The sequence below is a fragment of the Nannobrachium achirus genome (genome assembly GCF_963921795.1).
Source record: "Nannobrachium achirus genome assembly, chromosome: 20".
NCBI classification, from domain to species: domain Eukaryota; kingdom Metazoa; phylum Chordata; class Actinopteri; order Myctophiformes; family Myctophidae; genus Nannobrachium; species Nannobrachium achirus.
Window position 1 is genome coordinate 49,224,278 of NC_137827.1, and position 25,460 is coordinate 49,249,737.

At 41.7% G+C, this 25,460-nt stretch overlaps 2 protein-coding genes across 4 annotated transcripts in view; both read right to left on the minus strand.

Moving 5' to 3' along the window:
• Positions 1-1,570: 1,570 nt before the first annotated feature.
• Positions 1,571-7,363, minus strand: pgrmc2 (progesterone receptor membrane component 2). Its single transcript, XM_080750120.1, has 3 exons — positions 6,985-7,363; positions 4,662-4,817; positions 1,571-2,545 (listed from the first exon to the last, which is right to left on the minus strand). The coding sequence occupies exons 1-3, from the start codon at positions 7,355-7,357 to the stop codon at positions 2,448-2,450; spliced, it is 627 nt and encodes a 208-aa protein (XP_080606246.1). The 5' UTR covers positions 7,358-7,363; the 3' UTR covers positions 1,571-2,447.
• Positions 7,364-8,778: 1,415 nt separating this feature from the next.
• Positions 8,779-25,460, minus strand: part of larp1b (La ribonucleoprotein 1B) — a 40,222-nt gene continuing 23,540 nt past the window's right edge. For 2 of the 3 annotated variants that reach the window (XM_080750179.1, XM_080750177.1), the window contains exons 11-18: positions 21,769-21,883; positions 19,446-19,612; positions 18,475-18,581; positions 16,643-16,803; positions 15,831-15,975; positions 13,915-14,024; positions 11,258-11,385; positions 8,779-10,500 (exon numbers count right to left, since the gene is read on the minus strand). In XM_080750179.1, coding sequence (XP_080606305.1) covers positions 10,177-10,500; positions 11,258-11,385; positions 13,915-14,024; positions 15,831-15,975; positions 16,643-16,803; positions 18,475-18,581; positions 19,446-19,612; positions 21,769-21,883 — 1,257 coding nt within the window. In that variant the 3' untranslated portion in view covers positions 8,779-10,176. The remainder of the gene's footprint in view (positions 10,501-11,257; positions 11,386-13,914; positions 14,025-15,830; positions 15,976-16,642; positions 16,804-18,474; positions 18,582-19,445; positions 19,613-21,768; positions 21,884-25,460) is intronic. The other variant, XM_080750178.1, reaches the window with a different exon arrangement.

Here is a 25,460-nt window from a genome sequence, read left to right on the forward strand (position 1 = left end):
GGGTAAGAAAATAGCAGTTTATTAATACAATTTGACAATGATTTTGTCCAATGTTTATTGTAGAGTATGTTAATACAATATATAACTAACTAATACAATTGGGGTGGTTGTATTTGATCTTCCTTCCTGTGTCTATGTTGGACAATCCGGTTTCTGGTTTGACATGAATTTCGGGACATATTTTGACATGAAGGTGAACATGTAATTAGTCAAGCAAGCAGGCAGGCAGGCCCAATGTCAGAACTTGTGCAGGGGACCAGTGGAGCAGGAAACGTATACTGTTAACCCACTTGTGAACTTGGATGACACAAGGTTTGATTATCTAAATACCGGAAATAAAATAATCATTGTTCAAAAGTAAAATACTGTACATCACATTACTCCTTAGTTCATTTGTTCTTTGCCATTAAGTGCATTCACACTGAGCAGTGAGCACTATAACTTTATGTATATTTAGGCTATGGTAATCAATTCCAAATTCATGTTTCCAACAATTCTGTTTAATTCTTCATTCCTTCCAGTTCTTAAACACTCAATCCAGTCAAACAAACCAGTGTTACAGAATAAATGGCTTCATAGTTGTTTAATATTTAAAAATAAAAACATTTTGTTCTGGACTGTGACAATAATGCTTACTACAATGGTAGAATGGTACAATAAAACACGTAACTCTTTCAAATATTAACCAAATCAATTTATTATGCATGAACAAATCCCTTCATGTCTCTGTCGCGCAGAAACACACCCAACATTTAAATACACAACGTGGTGGGACTTCGGCATAGCTCACATTTGTTGCACATGCTTTAATAAAATGATAGATAATATATTTACAAGATAAGCAACTTGTCTCCCGAAAAAAAAAAAAAAAGCAAAGAACAGATCCCTCAATCCCACCCCCGCAGCACTTTCTCCGCCGTTGCTTTTTGAAAGTCACACCTACGTTTGTTTTTTGAAAGTAACTTTAAAAAAAAAGAAAAAAGAAAAAAAGAAAAGCTGAATCAACATAATCCATGGGGTATTTTGTTTGGCCAATACAACATAGCAATATTATATGGAGTTCATCAACTACATAAATATGGCAGTAACACTGAATACGTCATACGGTCTATTTACAAAGTTGTGACGTGGGGGAAACCTTTTAGAGTCTGAGAGTGCGTGGTCTGACCAAATGCATGCCTTTTTAATTAATCGTCTGGAGGACCTAGTCTAGGAAACCACTGATGTCAAACGGTCCGAGGACAAGGGTGTTACATCTTCTGCTATCTTTTCTTTTGTTTTTTTAGACTGGTCAGGACTATATAAAACAAACAAAATAAGGCACAATTAATACTTTGACCATTTTCTGGGGGATTCTACAGACTTATAGCTGGCTTGAGAGGCATGTAAACAATTGGAGTCGATTTGATTAGGACTGCCTTTTGCCCTTCCCTTTGTATTCCCAATCACCTATTCGTCACGTCTGTCTGAAGCGATTCAAAATATTGTTTATGGCAAGGACCTTTGAACACCCCCCCCCCCCCCCCCCCCCCCCCCGGACTCAACCCATCCTATGACCCCTTCCCTCCCACAATGCTACTCAACAAATACAATCACATGGTGACAAACAAGAAGAACTAGTAGTGCATACACTACAGAACACAACAGGAAAATCAACAGCCCTCCCATTGGCTTTGGTTAGGCCACAACACTGCCCTTTTCAACAGAGAAGGAAGAAAATAAACTTAAAATCAACCCCCCCCCCCCAAAGAAAAACAAACAAAAACAATATGATTGATTGATTGATAAGCTTTTGAAAGCTAAAGCAGTTCATTTGCAAGGTGACTAAACCAAAAAGTAGACATAATCTGGTTTCTCAGCCCGACAGTGACATCTTTTACCACACTGGATTTTCTAACCACCAAAGACCAACCTTCGCAGGTTTCTCAGCCCGGCACTGACATCTTTTACTATACTGGGTTTTCGAACTGCCAAGACCAACCTCCGCTGCCCAGCACACGGAGTTGCCGATCATGATGCTCATTTTTCACATACAGGGACGCATTTTTACATTTCTCCCCACACCCTATGTATTTTCTGTTTTTGTTTTCTTGTCTGCTTCCCAACATACTCCTTACCCTTGTTAAAAAAAAAGTACCCTCCATAAAGTTTCTCAATCTTGTTTCTGTTCCGTTGGTGGTGGTCTTGGAGGAGGATGACGTTTTGGGAATGGGGAGAGGAGGAGCGAGCCAGAACACGAGCCCCGCTCCTTTCAGCACAGCTACAGTACCAGTTAAATTCAGGAAGTCAGGGGTGGAGGGGGAGTGGCACAATGACAGAAAAAAGGAAGAGGAAGGGAGAGAGAAAGAGTGAGGGGTGGAGACAGAAGAAGGGGGTGAGGAGTCAGGGGTGGTCTGTCGCAGCTGTTTGGGTTCGTGGCTTTGGTCGCATTGGTTGGTGGAACAGCTTCAGTCGTGTTTTAGGTGGTCTTTAACGTCCTCCTCGTCTGTGTACTCTGACGGCTCGTCGCCAGGCTTCAGCAGCCTTCCGACATAATCGTATTTTTCTGGAACAACGAACAAGATGCGGAGCTTAATACATTGAACATTAAAGGGCCAAAGTATCACTACAAAACCTTTTTTAAACATATAAAACATTAAAACATGAAGAATTTTAACAAAATAGAACATTACAATGTTGCTTGGAACGGTTTCATTCCATAATTAAGTTCAGCATTTGCAAATGCATTAAAGTAAAGCATGTTGCAAATTAATTAGGAATTCGGAATAACTTGTTACTTACTCCATCATGAAAAACAAAAGACTTAAAAACAATAATGGCACAATTTCTCATATGTAAGTGGTAAGTACAATTCTGAATATATTTATAACAGGTCTTTGTCATTAATACTCTCAATCTTTTCTTTTCCTTGCCAATTTAACACGCCTTCTGCACTGGTTGTGAAGTGCTGTTGTATTGAAATCTTTCACTCCATTAGATTTCTAGGGTTTCCACAATTGGTTTTAACAGCAGCAGTGACTGGGCTCCAGTTTTGGTTGAACCAATTATTTAAGGCCCTGTACATACGGCAACGCTCTGTAGAGAAAACGGCGAGGTCCCGGGATTTTGCCGTTGCGTTTTGCCTTTTTATCAAGCGTTCATATGAAGCCGAAATGATGTAGTGTCCATGTCACGAGTGAACGGCAGAAACGCAAGAAGCAACAACGCATCTCCTACAAATAGATATTGAATACCTTCCTCAATGTTGTGGTTCGGTGGCCGAGCGGTTAAGGCATTGTGTTTTTAGTCCGTGAGCCCCGGGTTCGCGTCCCCGCTTGCCCAACGCAGACGTCTTTTTTTTTTCGGCGATAAAGTTATTATTATTATTATAACATTATTCACATAACTCAATAACAGCGCTGAGTCGGCTCATCGCCTCCGTCATGAATAATAATAATAACTTTATGGCCGCAAAAGTTGTTCTTGGTGGTGAAAAGAAGTGACTGACACAAGCGGGACGCAAACCCGGGACCCGTGGATCGAAAATGATGTGCGTTTAACCACTCGGCCACGAAACCACAACACTGAGGAGGGTATTCAGTATCTATTTGTAGGAGAGAAAAAGCCTAACATGCGTTGTTGCTTTTTGCGGTTCTGCCGTTCACTCGTGACGCGAGGGGAGTGAGGAGTCAGCTTTTCCACCCAAATCTGCGGATCCAGATCGTTCCGTTTTTAACCCCCGAAAATGCCGTTGTCGTCTGAACGGAAGGCCTATCTGACTTTTTCTTTTGCGTTATTCTTGTTGCCAAAACGCAGTGTGAACGGCACCTAAATATTTTTGTTTTGTCTGAACATAGGGAGCAATCTACCCAGTCAAAGTAGTTGTACGTGTGAATATCCACTGATTGTGAATTCATTTATTAATTATTATCCATCAATAGCACTTAATTACATTTATAGTACTTCAACCAACTAAGAAATATTTCTAATGGACACACATATTATATTACATTAAACTGAATCCTGGCCTGGGTGCTCTTGCTACAAAGATTATTTTCTGAGTGAAAGAAACAAAAAGGTCTAAAAAGAACAAGACATGTCCTTGACTCTCCCCGTTTTTTGCAGCTTGTCTGCTCATGGAAGGAATGAGAGTCTACAGCAGAGGCCAGTTAGAGAATCTCAGCTCGGCTGGCTTATAAATATGGCAGATGGTGTCTGTGAAATGTGAGATGAATCAATATTGGAGAGAGATTTAAAACAAACCGCCATGGAGGCAGAGCGTAACAATGTCCCAATGGTACAATAAATATACGTTTCTTGTGCATGTGCGCTTTATCAGATCAGACAGCGCCTGGAAAGAGGGGTATAACATGTGACACAGTACCGGACACCGATTTGAACCGAAAATGTTGTGATTATGTGGCATGCATCCAACAGTATAAACAAGCAATATTCATCTCAGATTTGATGTTTATTAGGTTATTGTCAAGGCAAAATTGTAGACAAAATGTTTAAATTGTAGAGAGAGAGGGCAGTGATGCAACACAGGTTATGAGCTGGATTTAAACCCATGATGTCATGAGTAGGTTCCTGTGTGGTATGTGTACAAACTGGGTCAGCGAGCGGCCGGGGCAGCCCTAATCCATCGCACAGGGTTCAAAAGTAGTAGGAAATAATCATACCCATGAACTGCATCTCCCATTCTCTCACGCTCTCCATTTGTACAGCATTGAGGTCAGACAAGTCGTCATACTCGTCCCTCAGAGCATCCTTTTCCAGGCAGAAGGTTGCCAGGCCTCTCGATGCATCCCGACCAGCAAATATCCCATATGGACCCTCTGCAGTAAAAGGAAAAGAACACAAGTGGCAGTGGCAGAAGAAAACAAAACAGAAATGTGACTGCACACACTTGAGAATTTACATTTAGCTTCTATGATAACATTTAGAGCCAGACTGTTGCCCCAAAGGAGATAAATCACCACGCACTAGCCAGATGTCAGTCAAATCGTTAAATTTTAATTTTGGCTTACAAGTATGTCTACGCTCAACTTTGATATACAGCCAACTGCAGTGCGTGTTCTATTTCAATGTAGAAATAGTTTGCACTCATGAGATAGATAAGGTGCCACTTTGGCATATAACCAACCATCATTTTACATTCCAGTCCCATTCTAAAATTGATGCTCCACCCCACCCAAAAACATCTCGATTTTGGATATAGTTACTATGTCATATGGCATATGCAGGGTCATCCCAATGTTCACAGGGTTCTATGTTCCCCGCTTACCAAAGGTGTTAGGGCTATGGTTGTAAGTGGGTTGGTGGGATGTCTGGGAACATAGAACTCCCAAAGATAGATACGGTCCTGCATAGGCTTAACGTTGTTTTAGGTTAAGCATTACGGTAAAGTGATGATCATTTCTGAAATGTACTAAAGTGTGTTTAATTGCTTTTACCAACTTAGTATAGACCTTACTTATGATTATGTATTTTAAACTCACTGTGTATTTTGTAAAAGCACCAATATTCAGCTTCACATTGATGGTGAGTGAGGCTTTTTGATTTTGTCCATATTGCCCAACCCTATTCCAGAACTCTAGCCAACTAGTGAACATGTGTGGGAGCAACCAGCCACTGTGACCGCTGGACAGATAACACAGTCACATACTTTTCTTCCCTGGTTGATCTGAAGGTTGTTTCATGGAGTAACTTATCCTTCATATACCACATCATCTGACTCACACATGGAACTGTGGACCCTCCAGGTCTGCCACAGGGTATTTCACATGGTCTCAAAGAATCCATTAAGCAAAGCAGTGTTATCACATCGCTAAACCTTGCCAGATTAGATTTGCTCTTGGCTTGTACATTCCACTAAAAGAGCAATCATTTAGAGATTGAAAACAACATTCAATGCTAGGTCTGTTTATTATGTTATTAAGGCCAAAAAATGTGTTAATTCGGTTTAGCTACGTACATTTAGGACAGTCTGACTTTCATGGCAAGTGAGCTAGAAACATGAAACCCAAAGTAATGTAATTTATGCCAAATATGATAATTGCAGGCTGTCACAGAGTGGATGGGCGTGTCAGCCAACATTGCAAAACTTTTTTGTTGGTGGGGTTAACAGTTTTAGAACAAGCAGGCTAGCCTCTCCCTTTTAGGACGAATGACTGCTCGCTTTCAAATAGCACAAGGTCTCAACTTGGGTAACAGCTGGACTATAAAAGTAACTCAGTACCATTTGCTGACTAACGTTATTCACTCCATGTCACGTCATTCTTACTATGTCAACCACAATGCATGCTCGCGTAATGCACTATTCTCACTTACGCCAACACAAACGTCAAAAAATATAATTGATTTTTTTTCCCGTATTCAGACATGATGTAAACAACAGGCTGGTCTAGACCAGTGGTTCTCAAAGTGGATTCCAGGGACTTTGTGGGTTCCCATATGGGGGTCTAAATTGACCCATACAAGTCTGTAACTCTTAACAGTATGCCAATGGAACCAAATGGACAAGTAAAAGTTTGACACTGGTCTAGACAGCCACAGTGCACTGTGTGGAGACGCGACTTCAACAACACTGCTAGCTGGCTAGAGCTAGTCTAGTGAGCCTTCGCATCCAGAATCAAGACCACTTTTAAGCTCCACTCCACTTCTAAACCGGTTCTCCCGTGTTATTAAGTGAACCACAAAGCACTGCAATGTGAAGCTGTGTGTGGCAACAATGTCGGATAAGCAATGCAATGGTGTCTGTTGTTATACACTAGCTGTTATTATTAGCCACACCATCCCATTCAAGTTCATCAAAACAGACAAAGCCACTAGTAGCTGACACAAGCTAAGCTAATATGCTAAGCTAATGTTAACGGTTTGCGCCCAAATCTTGTCCGGGGACATGGGGGAGCTAACTTAGACCCAATACTAAGTTAGCTAGCTGCGATCTGTCACTTTCAACACTCACTGCTTTGCCTTTGCCCCCCCCAAAAAAAAACTCACCTCGCCCGTAAAACTTTTTGCCCGTGGTCACGTCGAACACCTTCATGTTGACGGCCATCAGGATGCGGGGGTTCTGGAGCCCGTCGTACTCCCCGAGCTGCTCCAGGGTGAAGTCACGTCTCCTCATCTTGGGGAGCGCGGCGGAGGCCTCGCTGCCCTGCGCCGCGCCGTCCGCGCCGAGCCCCAGCAGCCGCTTCGCCAGCCGCCGGTACACCGCGTAGCACACCGCCGCCACCAGCACCACGATGCCGACGTTGAGCAACATGCCGCCTAGGAAGCCGAGCCCGTCGGAGGACTCGTCCGCTGCTGCTGTCCCCTGCCCGCCGCCACTCGTGTCGACCGGTCCACCAGAAGTGTCTCCATCGTCCGCCATACTGCACGGTAGAGAGCCTACCTACCCGTACCCACCCACCCCCGGCCAGCCAAAAAAAACAAAAACAACAAAAACGCCTACTGGCTTTTGATCGCGCCACGCGGAAGTTGGTGACCTATCGAATTCCGGGACGCGAGGGGGCGCTGTTCCGTTACAACCCCAGAAGCAAACGTTTGAGTAAAACAATCAAAATAAAATAAAATCATAATAAATCGCTTTAAACAATATGTTTTCAAAGATTTGCACAACTCTTCAAAAACAGCAGATATACAAGCTCAGAGTGCGGCACCTGAGCTTGTAGATCTGCCATTTTTTAATAGCCAAAGTATAAAACAATCGTTAAAGCGGTTAAAATCTAAAGTGATACAGATGCTTTCCAGGTCTAAAAGGGGCTAAATTCATAATCATATCTGAACTACACGTAAGTACAATTAACAAACCATCAAATAACAAAGCAAATCCTTTCAGGTGATCGCACCGAAATGTCAAAACAGCGTCCGCTGGGGTCACACAATTCGGTAGGTTACCGACGGCGATGTAACAGCTCATTCTGATAGGCCCGCGTCAATAACTTCTCCATCCCATTGCCAGGGACCCGTAGTTCTTTGCTTCAGTCGAACATACTGTACACACACTTTTGGCTGCAAGCCTGCAACTCCTGCAACTTCAGATTATACAACAGACATATTTATTTAGCACTATGTCACTGCAGCCCGGCGTTTCATCTTATTATGTCAACAGTAACACACTGTCCCTTTTGTCATGAATGATGAAACTTTTACCTTTTCCTATGCAAACTTCTAATAAAGTCTTCAGTCAGTCAGTCAGTCAGTCAGTCAGTCAGTCCATAGTACTGCATAGTAGCCTATGCAATTAGTCTTTTCCTGACTAGTATAATATTCAACTCATTAGATGAGATCATGTACAGTAGTTATACAGTTATAACCAACACAACCCATATGCATGCATCATAAGTATGATTTCTTCTTCTTTTCACCACACACACACACACACACACACACACACACACACACACAGTGTATAGCGTACCTACAAAAGTACTATATTAATTCCAGACAGGTACTATCATGTGCACCAAGTATCTTATTCTTTCTTATGAAATCCTCAATTTACACTCCTCAAATCACTTTAGATGTAGGCCGGTTTAGATACTATTCTCATAGTATCTCAGCCAGCCATGCACACACACAACCAGCTGTTTCGTTTTCCTTTTGAACTCAACATAACTCTTCAGACTCAACCTGCTGATCAGGCTGACAGGCTGGGCAGTGCAAGAGGAGACTTGCTGATGGGGGCAAGTGAACGGGAAGTAACAAACATGGGAATCTGCAATGAAAAGAGGGCTTAATGGAATCAACTGGTAGTTAAAGAAAACAGATCACATAAGTCAAGTTTTTACACAATCAATTGTTACTTTATATATTTATTTTTTTGCATTTTACAATTCAGGACATGAAACTCTGGCAATGACATGCATAGCTTCATTCTAAAGCACACTCAAAAACCACACTACCAATAAAACACATCAAGTTTTTAAATTCAATGACAAATAAAAGATGAATAGCAAATTATTTTTTTATAGTATGTACATTTATTTTAAGTCCAAAGCTAAAATCTTTTTGTATATCCGGTCATGAAGGCAAGTCAATTAGCCAATTAAAGTGCCGAGAAGCACCAAATCGCAACATAATGATATGAAGTAAACTTAAAAGCTAAAAATATAATTGATTTTGCTAGCTCACACCCATTTCTGTTGAAATATTTCCTTTTTCATTAACGTTAAATCATAAAAAGCATAAAAACTCAAAAGATTAACTAAAACTATACCAATCAATCCAATGAACAAAAAAAACAAAACAACAATAAATTATACTACTTCCGGATTTAAAACTGGACGTTAAGTAAAGCTTCCCAGAAAGATGACCATTTAAAATTATGTTTGTCAATACTATCCCTCAACTCGCTGGGGGTTTAATCAAAAACAACTTCACACTACTTTTCAAGTTAATTATGGCGCATTGACGGTCACAATGAAAAATAACACGTCAGTTATCTTTGAGGAGCAGCTAAGGGTCAAGTCTTTCAATTGCCTATGACTGCAGCTGTTTATTTGATTGTCATTATGAGAACAAACAAAATAGAAAAAAACTGCTCTGGAAAGGCATCTATGTGCCTCACTAATATAAGAGAGCAATGCTGCAAGCAGTGTCAGTTTTAATAACCTTCAAACTCCCAATAACAATTAAGACGAGAGAAACACTGTCAGAAAAGGAACAACTTTGTCAGCAACGTCATTCGTCGTCGTGGCTCAAATCAAAGGCACAAAAAAGAGACTATATCCGTTTCTTAATCTTGGCAAATCAGGATACCCTGCACCATTCCAACACGTTGAGCTCTTTCAAAACGGCAGAGCGCCATTTACAGATTGCGAAGGTCAACAAGGTCTTGACACTTGTTGAAATGTATGGCATCAGAGAGAATAAATGTGAAATGCAGGGAATGCATTTTTTATATATTTTTTTGTAAACATTTTAAGAGCTGTCGAGCACAATGATAACTTCATTCAAGCCCGCCTGTGTCTATGCTTGCTTTAATAAAAGAAAACTCACTCAATGAAACCCAATGAGATTAAGTCAAGAATCATCCTGAAGCAGTCTTTTCATAACTAGACCGCATGCCACTGAGAATACTGCTCTTGAAGCACATAACTCTGCAGCCGAGTGCTTCCTTCTCACTCTATCTGTATCTCTCTACTTCTTCCAGAAGTTTGGCAAGACGGCAGGAGAGGAAGGGTGGTTTCATTTATTTGGGGCACGACTTTCCTTTTTGGCATTACCAGTTCCGGCCTCAGCTTTCTTTCCCTGGGCGGCGGCGGCAGCAGCAGATTTCTGAGTGTTTTCTTTGGGCGCGTTCTGGGCTTGCGTGGTGGTGGTGGTAGTGGCACTGGAGAGCGGGGCAGCAGAAGGTTGACTGGTGGCACTAGTGGTGGAGGAGGATTTGTTGGTGGAAGAAGCCAGCGTCGGTTTAGTGGTAGGGTTGGAGGGTCGTCTACTACGCCTCCCTTCGTCCCCAGCTGAGTTGGAGTGATGTCTTCTCCTGCCACCCTCCTCACCTATGGGGGGCTGGAGACACAGAGATCCATCATCAGTAACAGTCTACAGCAGTGGTCTCCCAAACCTTTCAGGTCGAGACCCAAAAGAGATATTAGAAGTTTGCCCGGGACCCAAACTAGTGAAAATAACAGATCTACAAGCGCACAAATGGGTCCCGATCTACAGAGCAGCCGTCGCCAGGGAGGATCAAACACGTCATGCACAATGCAACTACGTAAACGCAGATTCTCCCTTCATGGAATGACTTATTGGCTTCATAATCAGTTAAAGGGGTATTTCAGGTTCGTTGACATTTTAATGTCTACTCTGGCTTTTAAGCCCTTCAGATTGAGACATCAGGTAATGTGGGACAGTCAAGCTTTGTTGTGTTGATTTGTTGCTTCAGTGAATACAAAGCAGGATTAATTATTGCTATGCTTTAGCAGTGAAGGCCTATGATCAAGATCACATGGTTTCATGGATGCACTCCCACAGAGGAGGACAGGGGAATTGTCAGAGCAGTGGCTGGAGAAGCAAAACATTTGTCCCAGATTTTCTGATTTCACCCTTTGTGGCTCACTTTATCAGGTGTGCTGTCTGCTTGACTTCCCTGGCCTTTAAATATTAATCCTGGTCATGAACAAGTAGATGCTCTCTATAGGTATTTTATTAAGTGTAAGTTAAATTCTGACCACTGGCCTATCGTATGGCAAGTTGCTATGATACCCTGCCAGACCTAAATGACACCAATAACATTCATCTCTAAAATACATAACATTACTCTCACCTCCACTCTGAAGTCCTCTAGATTCTTAAACTTTCCAAGGTGTTCCTGCAGCTTTGGGTCAATGGTCTGGTTTTTTAACTTGGAGTACTTCAGGAAGGCCCAGAACTTTTCCAGACCATACAGCTGGCCTGGAGAAGTGTGAGGAAAACAAACAAACAAACAAAAAAACAATCAAAATTCTTTGACAAAAAAGCAGCTTCTGCATTTCAAAAGGATTGATGTTAATTAACATTCATAAACCAATTTGTACTATCTATTTATTCCATGCCATTTGTGTCATACGACAGTATTGCGTGACAAAGAATAAATTAGCCTGTAGGCACATTTTCTGCTACTATTTAACACATTGACCGCCATTTTAACATACCTCCGTACTCCCACCTGCCATTCGTCTCCATAGACTTCCATGTAATTGGGTGTGCACGGATCATGCACACCCATGCCTAGATAATGCACCACGTGTGTCCACATTGCTCACAGCTTTCAAACAAAAAAATCCGAATGGAAATCCGTTCAGGCATTCATGAGATAACAGCCACTATGTTTAACAAAGATGGCTGCCAAAATGGCTGCCATGCTTGAAAGATGGGGTTGCTATGGGGGTTAAACATGCAATTTCGCGATTGCTATCATGCCTACTCCATTTTTTGGGGTCCAAAAATTTTTTTGAAAAAAAATTTTTTTTGAAATTTTTTTTTTTATTTATTTAATTTTTTTTTTAAATTCTCGGGACTATCGGGCCTGGCGGGGAAAGACATTGGAATAATCTCGGGACTATCGGGCCTGGCAGGGAATGAGTTAAGATATGAGTCATCATAATATAAAATATTTTAAAATGTATTAGCAGACACAATGTATTAGTCTGACCAAGGTATATTGATGTCCACCTCCAATAAAAATGTTCCTCCCTCCCCAATCACCATGATTCAGACCAACATTTATTCATTATAAAAGGCTAGCTTTCTTCTCTAGTGCACCTCCAGGCTATTGACTCTTGCATTAAATAAAAGATGTTTTGAAGCATAGCATTGTTAGCTTCCATGTGTGCTCCCACGTTTGATTTAGCTCAAACCAGCAGGCAGCTACTCTAATTCATCCAAACAGGCATGGGATCCTTCATTATGATGAGAGGTTTTCTTTCTTAACATATGTAATACAAGTCCAAGCCACATTGCTCAGGGGACACTTACATACAGTTCATACTTTGAAACTGACAAATTGCTTCAAGTATGCCAATGTTTTACTGATGAGACTGACCACCATTCTGGTATGATGTGAAAGAGCAAGGTTCTACTGAACACAAACATCAACTCATCTGGAATGTAATGGCAAAGACTTGACCGGCAATCCCTAAATCAAGCATTCTGCTTCAGTGAGTCACAACAACTGAGGCTGAGAGCATTGGGGAACTGATTTTAATCCATTCCTTTATAGCAAGAGCCCATTCACGTACCAGGGATCAGCTTCTGGCAAGTGAGCCTTCTAGGTGGGTCAAATACTGAGAAGTACTACTAACAAGACTGCTGCACTGTGTTGAGTCAAGTGGGACTTGCAGCATAAAAAACGAGGTAGTACAAATATAGAAATAGCCAAAGATCCACTAGGAAGTCACTGCATAGCAAAGTTGTGGTGAACATTTAGCTGACCCAGAGGTTATGACACAGAAGAGGAGATAGAACCAGCTATGTTTCTTCCCTTTTAAGGGTGTACCTTTAAAAATCAAGTTTAATTCCTCCACAGTGGCCAGGCAGGCACTACAATAAATGCAATTGTAATAGAGCATCGCAGCGGAAGTGGATTCCTGGGGTCACTACGTCATTCCCCATTCATTTTCGCCATAGACTTTTACAAAAACATTTATAACAATTATGTTAAGCCTCGAACCAAGCCATCCAGGATGGAGGTGAATCATGACCATATAACCTTTGATCCTATGTGAAAACATATTTTAATATTACATTATTTGATATACTACATTTAATAACTACCCTTTGTTTAGCGATTTTCAAAATGTTCTTTTCATAGAAAAAAAGGTTATATGGTCATGATTCACCTCCATCCTGGATGGCTTGGTTCGAGGCTTAACATAATTGTTATAAATATTTTTGTAAAAGTCTATGGCGAAAATGAATGGGGAATGACGTAGTGACCCCAGGAATCAACTTCCGCTGCGATGCTCTATAGGAGGAGACATAGCTGTCTACATCCTGTTACTATATGAGGAGTGTTGATTTGTCATTCTGAAGAAGACCTTTTAGTCGAAATGTTAACAAATAAAGCTCTGACTGGGAGCTCTTTAGTTAAGCCAGTTTGCAGACTTTTTGAAAAAAAAAGAGTAGGGGTAGGCACTTGGCAACTTGACAGGACATATACCCCTGGGGTAAAGGGCAACTAAATATGGGAGACAGCAGAATAAAATAAAATAAATGACATTAAGACTTACCAGGCTAAAAACTAACAAGACAAATGACTAGCTGAAATAGTGAAACTGGCTGGATCTAAGCTGGTAAATCTGGGTGGTGACTGGGATGGGTTCCTTCTCTAACAAAAACTGTCAGATGGTTTCAATTCAGTGGTTAGCCTATGTGCATCCTGGTTAAAATGATAGTTAGGCACAAACTAAATGTGGTTAGCAGAAGCATGTATGTTCTTGTTACCTCTCTCATAGTCTCTCAGCGTTTCCTCCTGAAAGTCCTTGAACAGATCTATCCTGAATCTCTTCTCCAAACCATAGCTGTAGAATCGGAATAGGCACTCCAGCCCGTACCTGTAGGGTAACACAAATGAAGGGAAAGTTCAAGTTTATTGTCACACAACAATGCAATTCTTGATTCAAAGTAGGCCTGCATATTTGATGATAACTGTCAAACTGCCAGAAAAAGGAAAAGTGAAACGAAAAAGTGGGTTGAAAGCAAGATTTCATTGCTCAAAAAAATTAAATAAAAATGCTTGGCGTGAAACAGCTTTATGTTAGGGAATTCTCTGTATCTAGTTTTAAGTCTTTGAACAGATATCTTTTCATTGGGGGGTCATATGGTATAATTGTGTAATGTATACAGTATGTGTTCCTCTTTGGTTGTTATGATGCCAAAACTGCTTGCCTCCATGCCAAGGAACAGTGTAATGTTTGTTCTACGTTCGCACACACAGACTGACTCATTGAACCATGAGGAGAAACCGGACAGACTAGGACTAGCTGACATGTTTTAGCTTGATTCACAATGTTAGCTCTATCAACAGCTGTTGGCAATATTATACAATCGGTTCACACAACCAGTCCTAGGATGACAAGCCAGCGTACGTACACACGCGTGTGCACGTACACACACACACACACACACACACACACACACACACACACACACACACACCTGTGCCGTGTTAAGCCACCTAAATATTCAGAGAAGAATGTCAGCTAGTTGGTGTCAGAAATTGCCCAGGGCAAAAACGCAAAAAAATGCTGCAGTTGAGGTAACCTAGTTGTCTGATTTCTACTTGGCTGCGCATTGTGTTGTGTATTGAACATGGAAGCTCACAACTTGTTGCAGCGCCAAAAATACAACTGAATGGTTTCTTTGATGTCCAGACGAACACAGTGGGACAGAACAGACGATCACAGCATAGAAAAGCTTTTTTTTCTGGGCGTTTCTGGGCGTTTGTTTTTAGTTGTTCTCAATGGGAGTGTCGCGGATTTACGCTACACTAGAAATGCCAGCAGTGTGACGAAGCGTTGATCGTCTATTCTGTACTGAGCCATGCATTTGGTTGCCAACTTTGGGAGTTTGGATGAGCGTTTAGAAGTGTACCTTGTGTTCTCATCTAGAAAGACTCTTTGACACTTTGGTGATTCATGCTTCCTGAGTTCTTCAAGGTGAGGGCGTGATCCGTAAATGTCATTTCATAGTTATTACTATCAGAGCAGCTCAAAGAACAGAGTGAACCTCTTCATCATCATAGCAAAAGACTTCTTCTGCAGTAATTCTACTAGATGGCCAATCACAACAATGCACGTACGTCTATGAACACAAATTGCATTTTAGCATCATATCGATGTGCATGCCAGATACCTCACACACCACAGGAAGCATGGATCAGGTGTAACACAGCCTACTGTAGTATAATACATCTTAAAACATAGCATACTACAGGATAACTATCATGTAAAGCATATTTTTCATATCAAGGTCCATTATTTATTGGGCATTTGAGCCACGCACCAGATTTAGCTTCTCGGACCAAAACATTCTTTTTAGGAGAGATAACCGGCAAACGTTGATCAAAATAACAATTCTTCTACATTCTCTAATTGTGTAAACTTCTTCTAAATTAAGTAATGCAGACGTTTAACAATAATTACGTTCTCAAGAGTTAAAGATCCATAAGGGTCCATTTGGTTACCAACTCTCCATCATTTAGCTGGGGACCACCTGTAACCCCTTCAAGGACCACTGGGTGGTCCCCGGACCACTGGTTGAAAACCACTGGTATAAAGAATAGATTTAGTGGTTTCAAAAATTGCATCCAAGTTTTGCGTCATGAATCATGATGATATTATATTTGATCCGTCCAATACCTGTAGTTTTCTTTGGCATCTTCCAGGGCATACTGTTTGAACTCCTCGTACAGCTTCCTGTTGAAGTTGTCCCTCAGGAAGAAGGACCAGAACCTGAAGAGTGTGTTCATCTCCTGAGACTGGCCGACCCCCAACCTCTTCCTCTCTGCAACACAACATAGCAGTCAGTCACAGCCTCACCGTCACTCAGTGTGAAAGCTGAAGGTCTCCCCTTAACTCCGACAGTGTACAAATGGAATCAAATGGACCCATTTGGTTCCACTTGTACACTGCCCAAGTTACAGACTTGTAAGGGTCATTTTAGACCTTGAGAGTCCCTGTTTTGCAGTAATAAATGTAAAAACATGTACAGTATATCAAAATGTAATGGAGATCCTGGGCAGGTTATAGCCAGGCATGCATGAACCACTTTCAACTTGGCATCCCTATTTTGGGCATGCCATTATATAAAGATATATAAAGAAGAAGGAAAAAAAGAGAAACTAGCAGACGTACATGCTCACAACAGAGCTTGTAGATCAGCTATTTTTGTAAAAGTATAAAACGGCTTAAGTGGTTTTAGCACAATGTCATATTAAATACATGCATGACTTTATTACATCAGCTTTATGTTTAGCCCTTTGCCTACGACTCACGATACACTTGACATTGCATCCACTGGATTCCATTCATTTGAGTACGGTCAGTACATGTCCTGTTAAAATTCTGAATTTCTCCACTAAATACGAAACCACTGAATACACACATTCAAATCATATTCATGAAATGAGTGTTTCTACAAGTATTTGTATTTGTGTGGGATCTCAGCATACCGTTGAGACATCGTCTGCGGTACTTGTGATATCCCTGCTGAGTGAATCCGTTGTCGCGAAGCAGCTCGTGGGAGGGGTGCCAGAACTTAGGCAGAGACTGGGGGGTGCAACCGTAGCTGCCCGTCAGAGGGGCTCCCTCTGACGGAGAGGCATTGGAGCTGCTGTGGAGGGGAAAGAGATGGAGAAATTAAGTACAAAGTATGAAATTGATGTTCAAAATAGACATATTCCAATTCACTGGTCAAGTTCACAACTCACAAACACATTTTTGAGTTGTATATTTTGATCTGCAAGAACTATGACGGTGACGAGTGGGAAGAGGGATGATGGAATGAGGATTGATATAGCAGATATACAAGCTCACAGCGCAGCACCGAGTGCCGCACTTCAAGCTTGTAGATCTGCCATTTTTGAAAAATCGTCTTTGAATATTTTGAATTCTTTTAAGGTTTTTTGAAAAACCTATGTTTCAATGTCAGTGGTGCTCAAACCTTTTTCTGTGAAGGACCCCCAAAATGATATGTATTTGGCCACGGACCCCCATTTCAAAATATCTAGTTCCAGGGACCCCCCAGAAACAACATTTTAGTTACAAATGTTGGCTTAAAAAATACATATATTCAAAGATTTGCACACATTTTCAAGATTTTTCAAAAATAGCAGATCTACAAGCTCACAAGCACTCGGTGCCGCGCTTGAGCCCTAGTAACTCATTCCCACTCCCCCCCCCCATGTGGGGATGATGGGGCGAGGAGCACGGAGGGAAAAGAGGAGGGTGGAGGCGTGTGAGAATGGAGGGATTATGGGGTGAGGAGGATGGAGAGGTGAGGCAGGGATAAGGGACAAAGCACAAATGACAGGTAGACATCAATGATTGACACGACAGGAGGAGATAAAGGGGGGGTTGTTATCAGACTTGATGTCTATCGGGTTAGCATGGGAGGAGTTGTTATCAGGTGAGGTTTGAAGGGAGACCTCAGTTTCAGTTTCCAGCTGAAGGCTGCTCAGATGGATACGAGTGCTCAGGGGGAGCAGTTAGGGGTGAAGTGTCTTGCTCAGGGACACGTCGACACAGACCGGGGCCAGGAGCCAAACCAGTGACCTTATGATTGCTAGTGTTGTGTTGTTGCAAACGAACGATTTGAAGCTACAACTGCAGTACTACTACGAAGGTAGTAATATTAATAGTATGTACAATTCAATGTATTAATATTATAACACCAAAGAAATCCATGCTTTAACCCATTTAGAATGGGTACACATTATTGTGTATCATTATTTTATGCTTTAACTATTGAAAAATAGCAGATATACAAGCTCTGTGCCGCGCTGCGAGCTTGTAGATCTGCTATTTCTGAAAAATTGTGAAAATTAGAATTTTGACCCGATTCTATAAGTGTCTTTTGAATCCTTCTAAGGTTTTTTGAAAAACCTATGTTTCTATGTCAGCAATCTGGCTAGCCATCGTCAAAGAAAAGGTGTTTTTCACTTAAATAGAGCTCAGTTTGTCTGTTCTTGAGAGACTACTATGTCAGTGGTTCTCAAACCTTTTCATGTGAAGGACCCCCAAAATGATATTTATTTGGCCATGGACCCCTATCTCAAAATATTTAGTTCCAAGGACCACCCAGAAGCAAAGTGTTCGCTTTGAAAATACATATATTCAAAGATTTGCACACATTTTCACGACTTTTTCAAAAATAGCAGATCTACAAGCTCGCAGCGCGGCACTCGGTGCCGCGCTGTGAGCTTGTATATCTGCTATTTTTCACTGGTTAAAGCATTCAATAATTCTAGGCCTAAATGGGTTGGTAAGACCTCTAGCTGCAGACCTGATTGAGGCAGAGCGAGGGCGGTGTTCACGAACGTCCATCACCCAACCGATGTGCTGCTCCTCGGGGGGGTTGGAGCTGTGGCGAGTCTTCTTTTTCCTGGGTGTCTGACACAGAAAGACACCAGGAGAAATGTATAATTAACCAAGCATTTCATATTTAAAGCATTTTAGCTGATGCTCCTATCCTGGGCTGGGGGTTATGGTGATTTCTTCAAAAACATTTTTGGACACTGCTCCTACAAATCTTGCCCTAAAATCACGCAAATCGGTACACACTTGCTCTACACTCATGTCATCAACATGGATCTGTCCCATTTAGCGCCACCTTCAGGCCGATTTTTTAAAACACATATTTGGACACTACTCCTACAGATTTTGCCCTAAAATCACGCAAATCGCTACACAGTATGTCTACACTCATCTCATCAACATGGATCGGTCCTATATAGTACCACCATCAGGCGATTTTTTCAAACACATTTTTGGACTAAAATCACGCTGCGACCTGACGGGCGCTTATCTCCCGATTAGGGAGTCTTACTGGTGAGATAAAAAACACCCTGATGTCCCAAAGCAATTACTACTATCAAATTACTAATTAGCAACATGGTTCCACACAACAGTGTGAACCATGCAACCATACAAAAATTATGGGTTAACATTACTTGAACATCAATGTATTATACTCATCAGCATGATGAGTTACAAGACATAATTTGGTTTAACTTGACACAGCTAAAGCAGGGTAAACAAACAGGTCAGCAACATCAGGAAAGATGCAAAACACGTGGCAGTCTGTTCTTAACTCAGCATCATACTGAAGCATCTATGCAAAACCCACATGGTAATGTACAACACACTTGTAAATATACAAGAGAAGGCATGGTGATGGATAACTCGATGCAACTGTGTGGAATGTAAACATAGAATGGAACAAAGAATTCCAACACCACAAAACCTGACAATCACCTTGCCGTCAATGTTCCCGCTGTCCTTCATGACAGGGTAGAAGCGGGGCGTCTTGTTGGGGTCCTGGCGTCCTGGGGTGCGCGGGGTTCGGGGAGTCCTGGGCTGGTGGGCACTGGGGGATCCTGGGACAGAGGTGGGCAGAGAGTGGGCCACCTCCACCATTTCGACTGGTAAAGAAAATGGTGTTATAGTGATTAAAGCTTATAGTTATGGCGTTTCTGCTCCAAACTACAGTATACAGCAGGGTTCCCCAATTAGTTTTCCCCAAGGGCCGAATTATGTCTAGGGTAACAAGCCGAGGGCCACAACATTGCAGGGGGTGACGGTGGCGTTCCCGCTACTCCAGCGACAGTTCAGATATCGTCGCTGTCGGATGAAAATCTTGTATGTCCAAAACCGTTCGTTTCGAATTTATCATTTTAAAAATGATTTAAACTAGTGAAAACAGCCGATCTACAAGCACACAACGCGTGTGCTTGTAGATCTGCTGTTTTCACTACTTTTGTGCGACGGCCTTGTATGATTTGCGAAAGAACGTACAAATTTGGAGATACAAGATCCACCCGACAACGATGATATACTAGTGTTGTTGCTGCTCTTATACCACCATTATTACTGGGGTTGGTGTGGGCCAGACAGTAGCCCCCAGCAGGCCGCAAATGGCCCGCGGGCCGCCTATTGGGGAACCCTGGTATACAGGAAAGAGAGACGGAGATGAAAAGTGATATGTCTCATGTTTAATATACACATTTGAATATACAGTAACAGTACATAGTGATTTATGATACAGTACACAGAGAGGAAAGGGAAGGAGAGAGAGAGAAGTGGGTCACGTTACATGTCATGTGAACACCTTGGCCAAGCTAAACCAACATGCTCATCATGTGCAAGTGATCTTGAAATGTGAACATACAGATATCTTGCATGGCAAATTGCCTCGTTGTGGGCATTCCGTTTTCCAGGTCAAAGTTGAATGAAATATGTGGAGGTACAGTGACGGAGGCTTAAATCACGTGAATGTGATCAGAGTGTGCCCAGAATTCAGAGAAACAGGCTCGTAACCGTAATGTTGAAGGTTGGAATCCCCAGGCTGCAAAACTAGGTAAACCAAGAATGAAATAAGACTTTCTCCTGATCACGTTCATGGTACTTTAGGCCCAGTTTCTCCAGTCATAGGAACATGACTAGGGATGGGACGATAAGCGATATTATCGTTTGTTGTGATAAAAAACACTCACGATAATCGCATCGTGGAGATTTAATTCATCGTGATATCGTCCTCCGTCATGCACTGGGATCAATTCACCTTTTATTTGCCGAGCTGCATATCCGGTACAACTTAAACCCTCTATAATTGGTAAAAGGTACTTGTAATATACGTACTTGATAGTCTTTTTTTCACTCTATCAAATGTCTTTGCCAAAAAATAGCAGATCTACAAGCTCACAACGCGTCACAACGTGACGCGTTGTGAGCTTGTAGATCACAACGCTATTTTTTGGCAAATGTTCCGCCCCAGGATAATGGATTTTGATTATTGCGATATCATAATAAATCGCGATTTCTTTTGTCACAATAATCGTGATATGAAATGTTCATATCGTCCCATCCCTAAACATGACAGTAGGGAGATTGTGGCTGTACTGGGTAGAGTGGATATGCAAAACGTAAGGAAGGGTTTGCTTATTAACTCAAACTCTGCCATCAAAATACCCCTTTGTACCCCTTCTCTGCCATGCCCGTAGAGCCCGTAAATGTAATAAAAATGAATTAAAAAACATTTTTTACTAAAATAGGCCGGAACTAATGCTCCGTGATCGGTTTCTACACGGACACATTATTGAGCGGACAAGTTTAACATTGGAGTCCCTGAACCGGAAGCGGAAGTCCGTCCTCTATTTTGGCCCGTTAACTTTCTGTCTGCACTCCGCGGCTTACAGATGGAGAACTTATTGATCAATTGAAAAAGTTTCAACGGATTTGAGAAGCTGATGGAATACGCGAACACACGATGCATAAGCAGTGTCCGATCACGCACGATGGGAACTGGACGAGCGCCCACGTTAACAGGTAGGAGAAGCCGGCAGTGAAAGACATAGAGAAATTAACGGGCTTTATGGCCGTAAACTACGAATGAGTTAAAGGGCATCGGTGCTCACTGCTCAGTCAATGTTTTCCTGATTAAATAACATTGGGGGGTTCTTTGCCCTGAAAACCGCATCCTTACGGGCATTTTGGATACGCTGAACACTACGTATAAAGAACAGGACACAACAGGTGTATTGTGTGAAAAGTGGCTGTAAAAGTGTGGTTGTCAAGTAACCTGGCATTGGCGTGGGTGGGATCTCCTGGTTTGGATCGACAGGCACTTTGGGGGCGAGAGTGTTGAATTCATCTTGACTGATCAGGTTCAGCTTCTTAAAGTTCTCCACTTCCTGCTACAGAACACAGAAATACACATCAAGTCAGCATGGGAAGAGATCCCAGGGTACAGACTGAGATCACAGCAGTGTCGTTGTTCTTTAAACTGAAAAGGAGATTTATGAGTGGTTAAAAACAGTAATGCCATCAACTAAAATACTCCTGGGCTTTGAACTCATGAATAAATGTTTTGTATATTTCAGTGCCCTAAGGCGAATACTGGAAAATATCATTCCTGAAATAGAAAGGTTTTCAAGTCAAGACTGAAGTAACTGCATTTCATATACTAATTAAATGAGTAGTTCAACCCCAAAATGAAATTTTTTCGATTGATTACTCACACCATGGAGAATTTACCTCCATTGATTCCGGATGGAGACCCTAATGCATTTGGGTCCCCACCAGATACAATGGGGGTAAATGTATTACTATAATCACATTTTTTTGCAACAAATACAAAAAATATATATATATATTATTGAACACTCTATGGCGCGAGTAATCAATAGGAAAAAAACATTTTGGGTTAAACTACTCCTTTGAGTTTGGGCATTTGTATAAAAAAGTGCAAAATGGCTGACATTAATGATTTTATGATCACCCTTTCAACCTTGTACTAATTAGCCATTTGGAAGAAAACATAAATATTTAATCAAATAAACTCGGAAATCATAAAGTATTGCATTATATTACTATATCATAACAACAAATACTCACTATGATCAAGCTTTAGTAAGCCAAAATAATGTTTTAACTGGTGGGGGACCAGTTCATATTCAGTCCCGTCATTCGACTCCCATTTAGGTGGAGGACAGCAGAACATTGTAGTCACTCTGGGTGAGTGCAAATCAACTGAATGCCATCTAATGCAAGTCAACATGCAGCTGCAGGATATGAATGTGACTGAACTGTCTGACTCATTTATAAGATAAAATGTTATCCAACCCTGCATCTACACCTGCACTTTCATCTGTAAACAAAGTATGTCATGTTGTTCTTTTTGCCTTATGGCGTATTGATCATGTATTTGATGGATCTTGCCTGCCGCTTGTTAATCTACTATCTGCCACACATTTGTACATGATGTGACACTGATGTAATACTGTTAACACAGTTGTAGCTTTGTGAAGGAAAATCACATCAGAGGTCCCGCAATCCTAGGCAAGACACGCAGGCCTGTGTGACAAACAGCAGCTGTGATGATACACAGCAGACTTTGAACTTTACACGTCTGCGTTAATCGAGAGAAAAAACACATGGGTGACCTTGGTGTATGTGCTCAGGTGAAATGATTCTCACACACGGATGCATATTACCGAGAACCTTTGACCAACAGATGAGCTGACAGTGCGGAAATCCATGACCGCATACAGATGATAAACGTGGCAGTAGTACAGGTATGTAGTATAAATATCTGTAGTATTTTTGTAGTGTAGGCCTGCATGATATTTGTATCCAAAGCCCCTTTCACTACCATGAGTGGACTCATTGTAAGTAGGACTGGCTTCAGTGAAGACCCAAACATGCCGATCCGATCAATATGTCTGAGTCATAGCGTTGGGGGCTTTGTCAGTGTACCTTTTGTGGCCATAAATTAAGATAACTGTTTCTGTCTGTCTAGTGTCTATTTGTGTCCCCGTTTGAAGTTGGTCAGTCCTATATATGCACAAGACAAGACCTAAGCTCTTAAAACATATTCTGTCACAACTCAACACTCTAACCTATATAGTATTATTCCTAAACAGTCAGTCTACAGACTGCCTTATAGAAAGGGGGTCAGTTCAAGAGGCAGCTGTGTGACACTGACACACACACACACACACACACACACACACACACACACACACACACACACACACACACACACACACACACACACACACACACACACACACACACACACACACACACACACACACACACACACACACACACACACACTTCCAAGGAGGGCCTGTGCAGCGGAGAGGCGATAAATAGGGATGTATTTTTGGCAGCATCTATATGCTGTGGTGCCGAGTTGAACAGCTCCAGTCAGAAAGTCTATAGGTCAGCGTGCTCTTTGGCCTCAACTCCAGCAGCGCCTGGTTTTAAGTGGCATTTTTATAACACTCGACAGTGGATACATCCAGGGCTCAACCCACATCTCATCCTATCACGTTAGGTTTGCTAGGTTCAAGGTTGTGTGCTAATTCATTTCCCCTTCAACTTGATCTGATAGTCATGGCAGTGGATGGGGTACAGTACAGGAGACAGTGGTTGTCACCGATTGAATCTGGTTATGGATGAGTGTCGGCTAAATGTTGGCTAATCCGTAAATGTTATGCGTGGTGTACTGTGGAAAGGTTTCAGGATATGAATTTGTGTAACTGTGAACGTGAAGCAGGGCATTCACTTCAGAAGAAAAGCACAGAGGGCAGGCATTACAAGCCAAATATCCCTGAAAAAGAAATGTGCATCAAGAATGGATTAAAACAAAAAATAAATAAAACTAGTATTGATGTTAACAAGGAAGTAGCGACATAAAGTGATGGGATTAAGGATAGAGAGAGGGGTCAAGGAAGTCATCAAATATTTTGGAATGGAACGGAGAAAAGGACTACCCCGGCAGAGGAGCTCCAGCTGAGCGACTGGAGGGCAGCTGGATGCTAACATTAGAACCTCAGCCTTTTCACAGTACAGCCACAAACTGTAAGCATTAAGAACAGATCACAAAGTTCAGAACAGGGACAGATAGCAGAAATCAAGTTGTATCTTATTTCTGGGTGCTATGGCATTGACCCTTGGACTTCCTATTGGTTACCTGTCATAGTCGCAAGCTAGAATACAAAGCAATGCTTCTTTGGCATGCCCATGAAAGTCAGTCAGGATTAAGCGAATCCGATAATACAAGGCCTGATGCACAACGAAAGTCAGGAAGTAAGACTACAATGTGCAAACAAACAATCCTTGCATGGTTCAATTATTAGAGGATTGCAAAGTACGAGAGATAATGCGCCAGCACCTGACAAGAGAAAATAGTCACACATCTCACTCGCCGCAGCTGCCAAAGTCCCTCTGTAATAAATCTGACACACAAGGATTGTCGTGATGTTCCCTGATGGCCTTTAAGTGTAGAGCAGCTGAATGGAGCAACACGCTGCTTTATGTTTGGAAAGTAAATGTGCAAAGTACTACAGGCAACATTCTTGAGCTTTTAAACATATAGGATATCCTCAGCTTTATGTCCACAGAGCAGAAACTAAATGTGAAGAAAAAACACCCAGTAGTATGCACCACATATTTGTAACAGATTATTTTAAATCAAAGGTTTTTTTTACTGATGCACTGAAATGTTATTCAGATATAGGTCAAACAATATAAAAAAGAATTTGTGTTTAACGCTGTAGCAGTGCCCGATAGGAAGAGTTTACTTTGAAGTGTTTTCTGCCACTTTTAAATAGTCCCCTGTGGCAAATCCCACCCAACTGTACAGAGAACATTGTAGACATTTAAAGGAGTAGTTCACCCCAAAAATGACTTATTTCCTATCAATTTGAGTGAAATAATAAAGACCCTCATGTATCTGGTAAGAGACACAAAGAGTCTTCCGTG

What these genes read in the sequence shown, in the direction of transcription:
- pgrmc2 (XM_080750120.1), bottom strand. Translation starts at nt 7,357, where the DNA reads ATGGCGGACGATGGAGACACTTCTGGTGGACCGGTCGACACGAGTGGC. An exon ending in CAAAAAGTTTTACGGGCGAG is followed by an intron (nt 4,818 to 6,984) that starts GTGAGTTTTTTT and finishes CTTTTACTGCAG; the next exon opens with AGGGTCCATATGGGATATTT. An exon ending in ATGGGAGATGCAGTTCATGG is followed by an intron (nt 2,546 to 4,661) that starts GTATGATTATTT and finishes TCGTTGTTCCAG; the next exon opens with AAAAATACGATTATGTCGGA.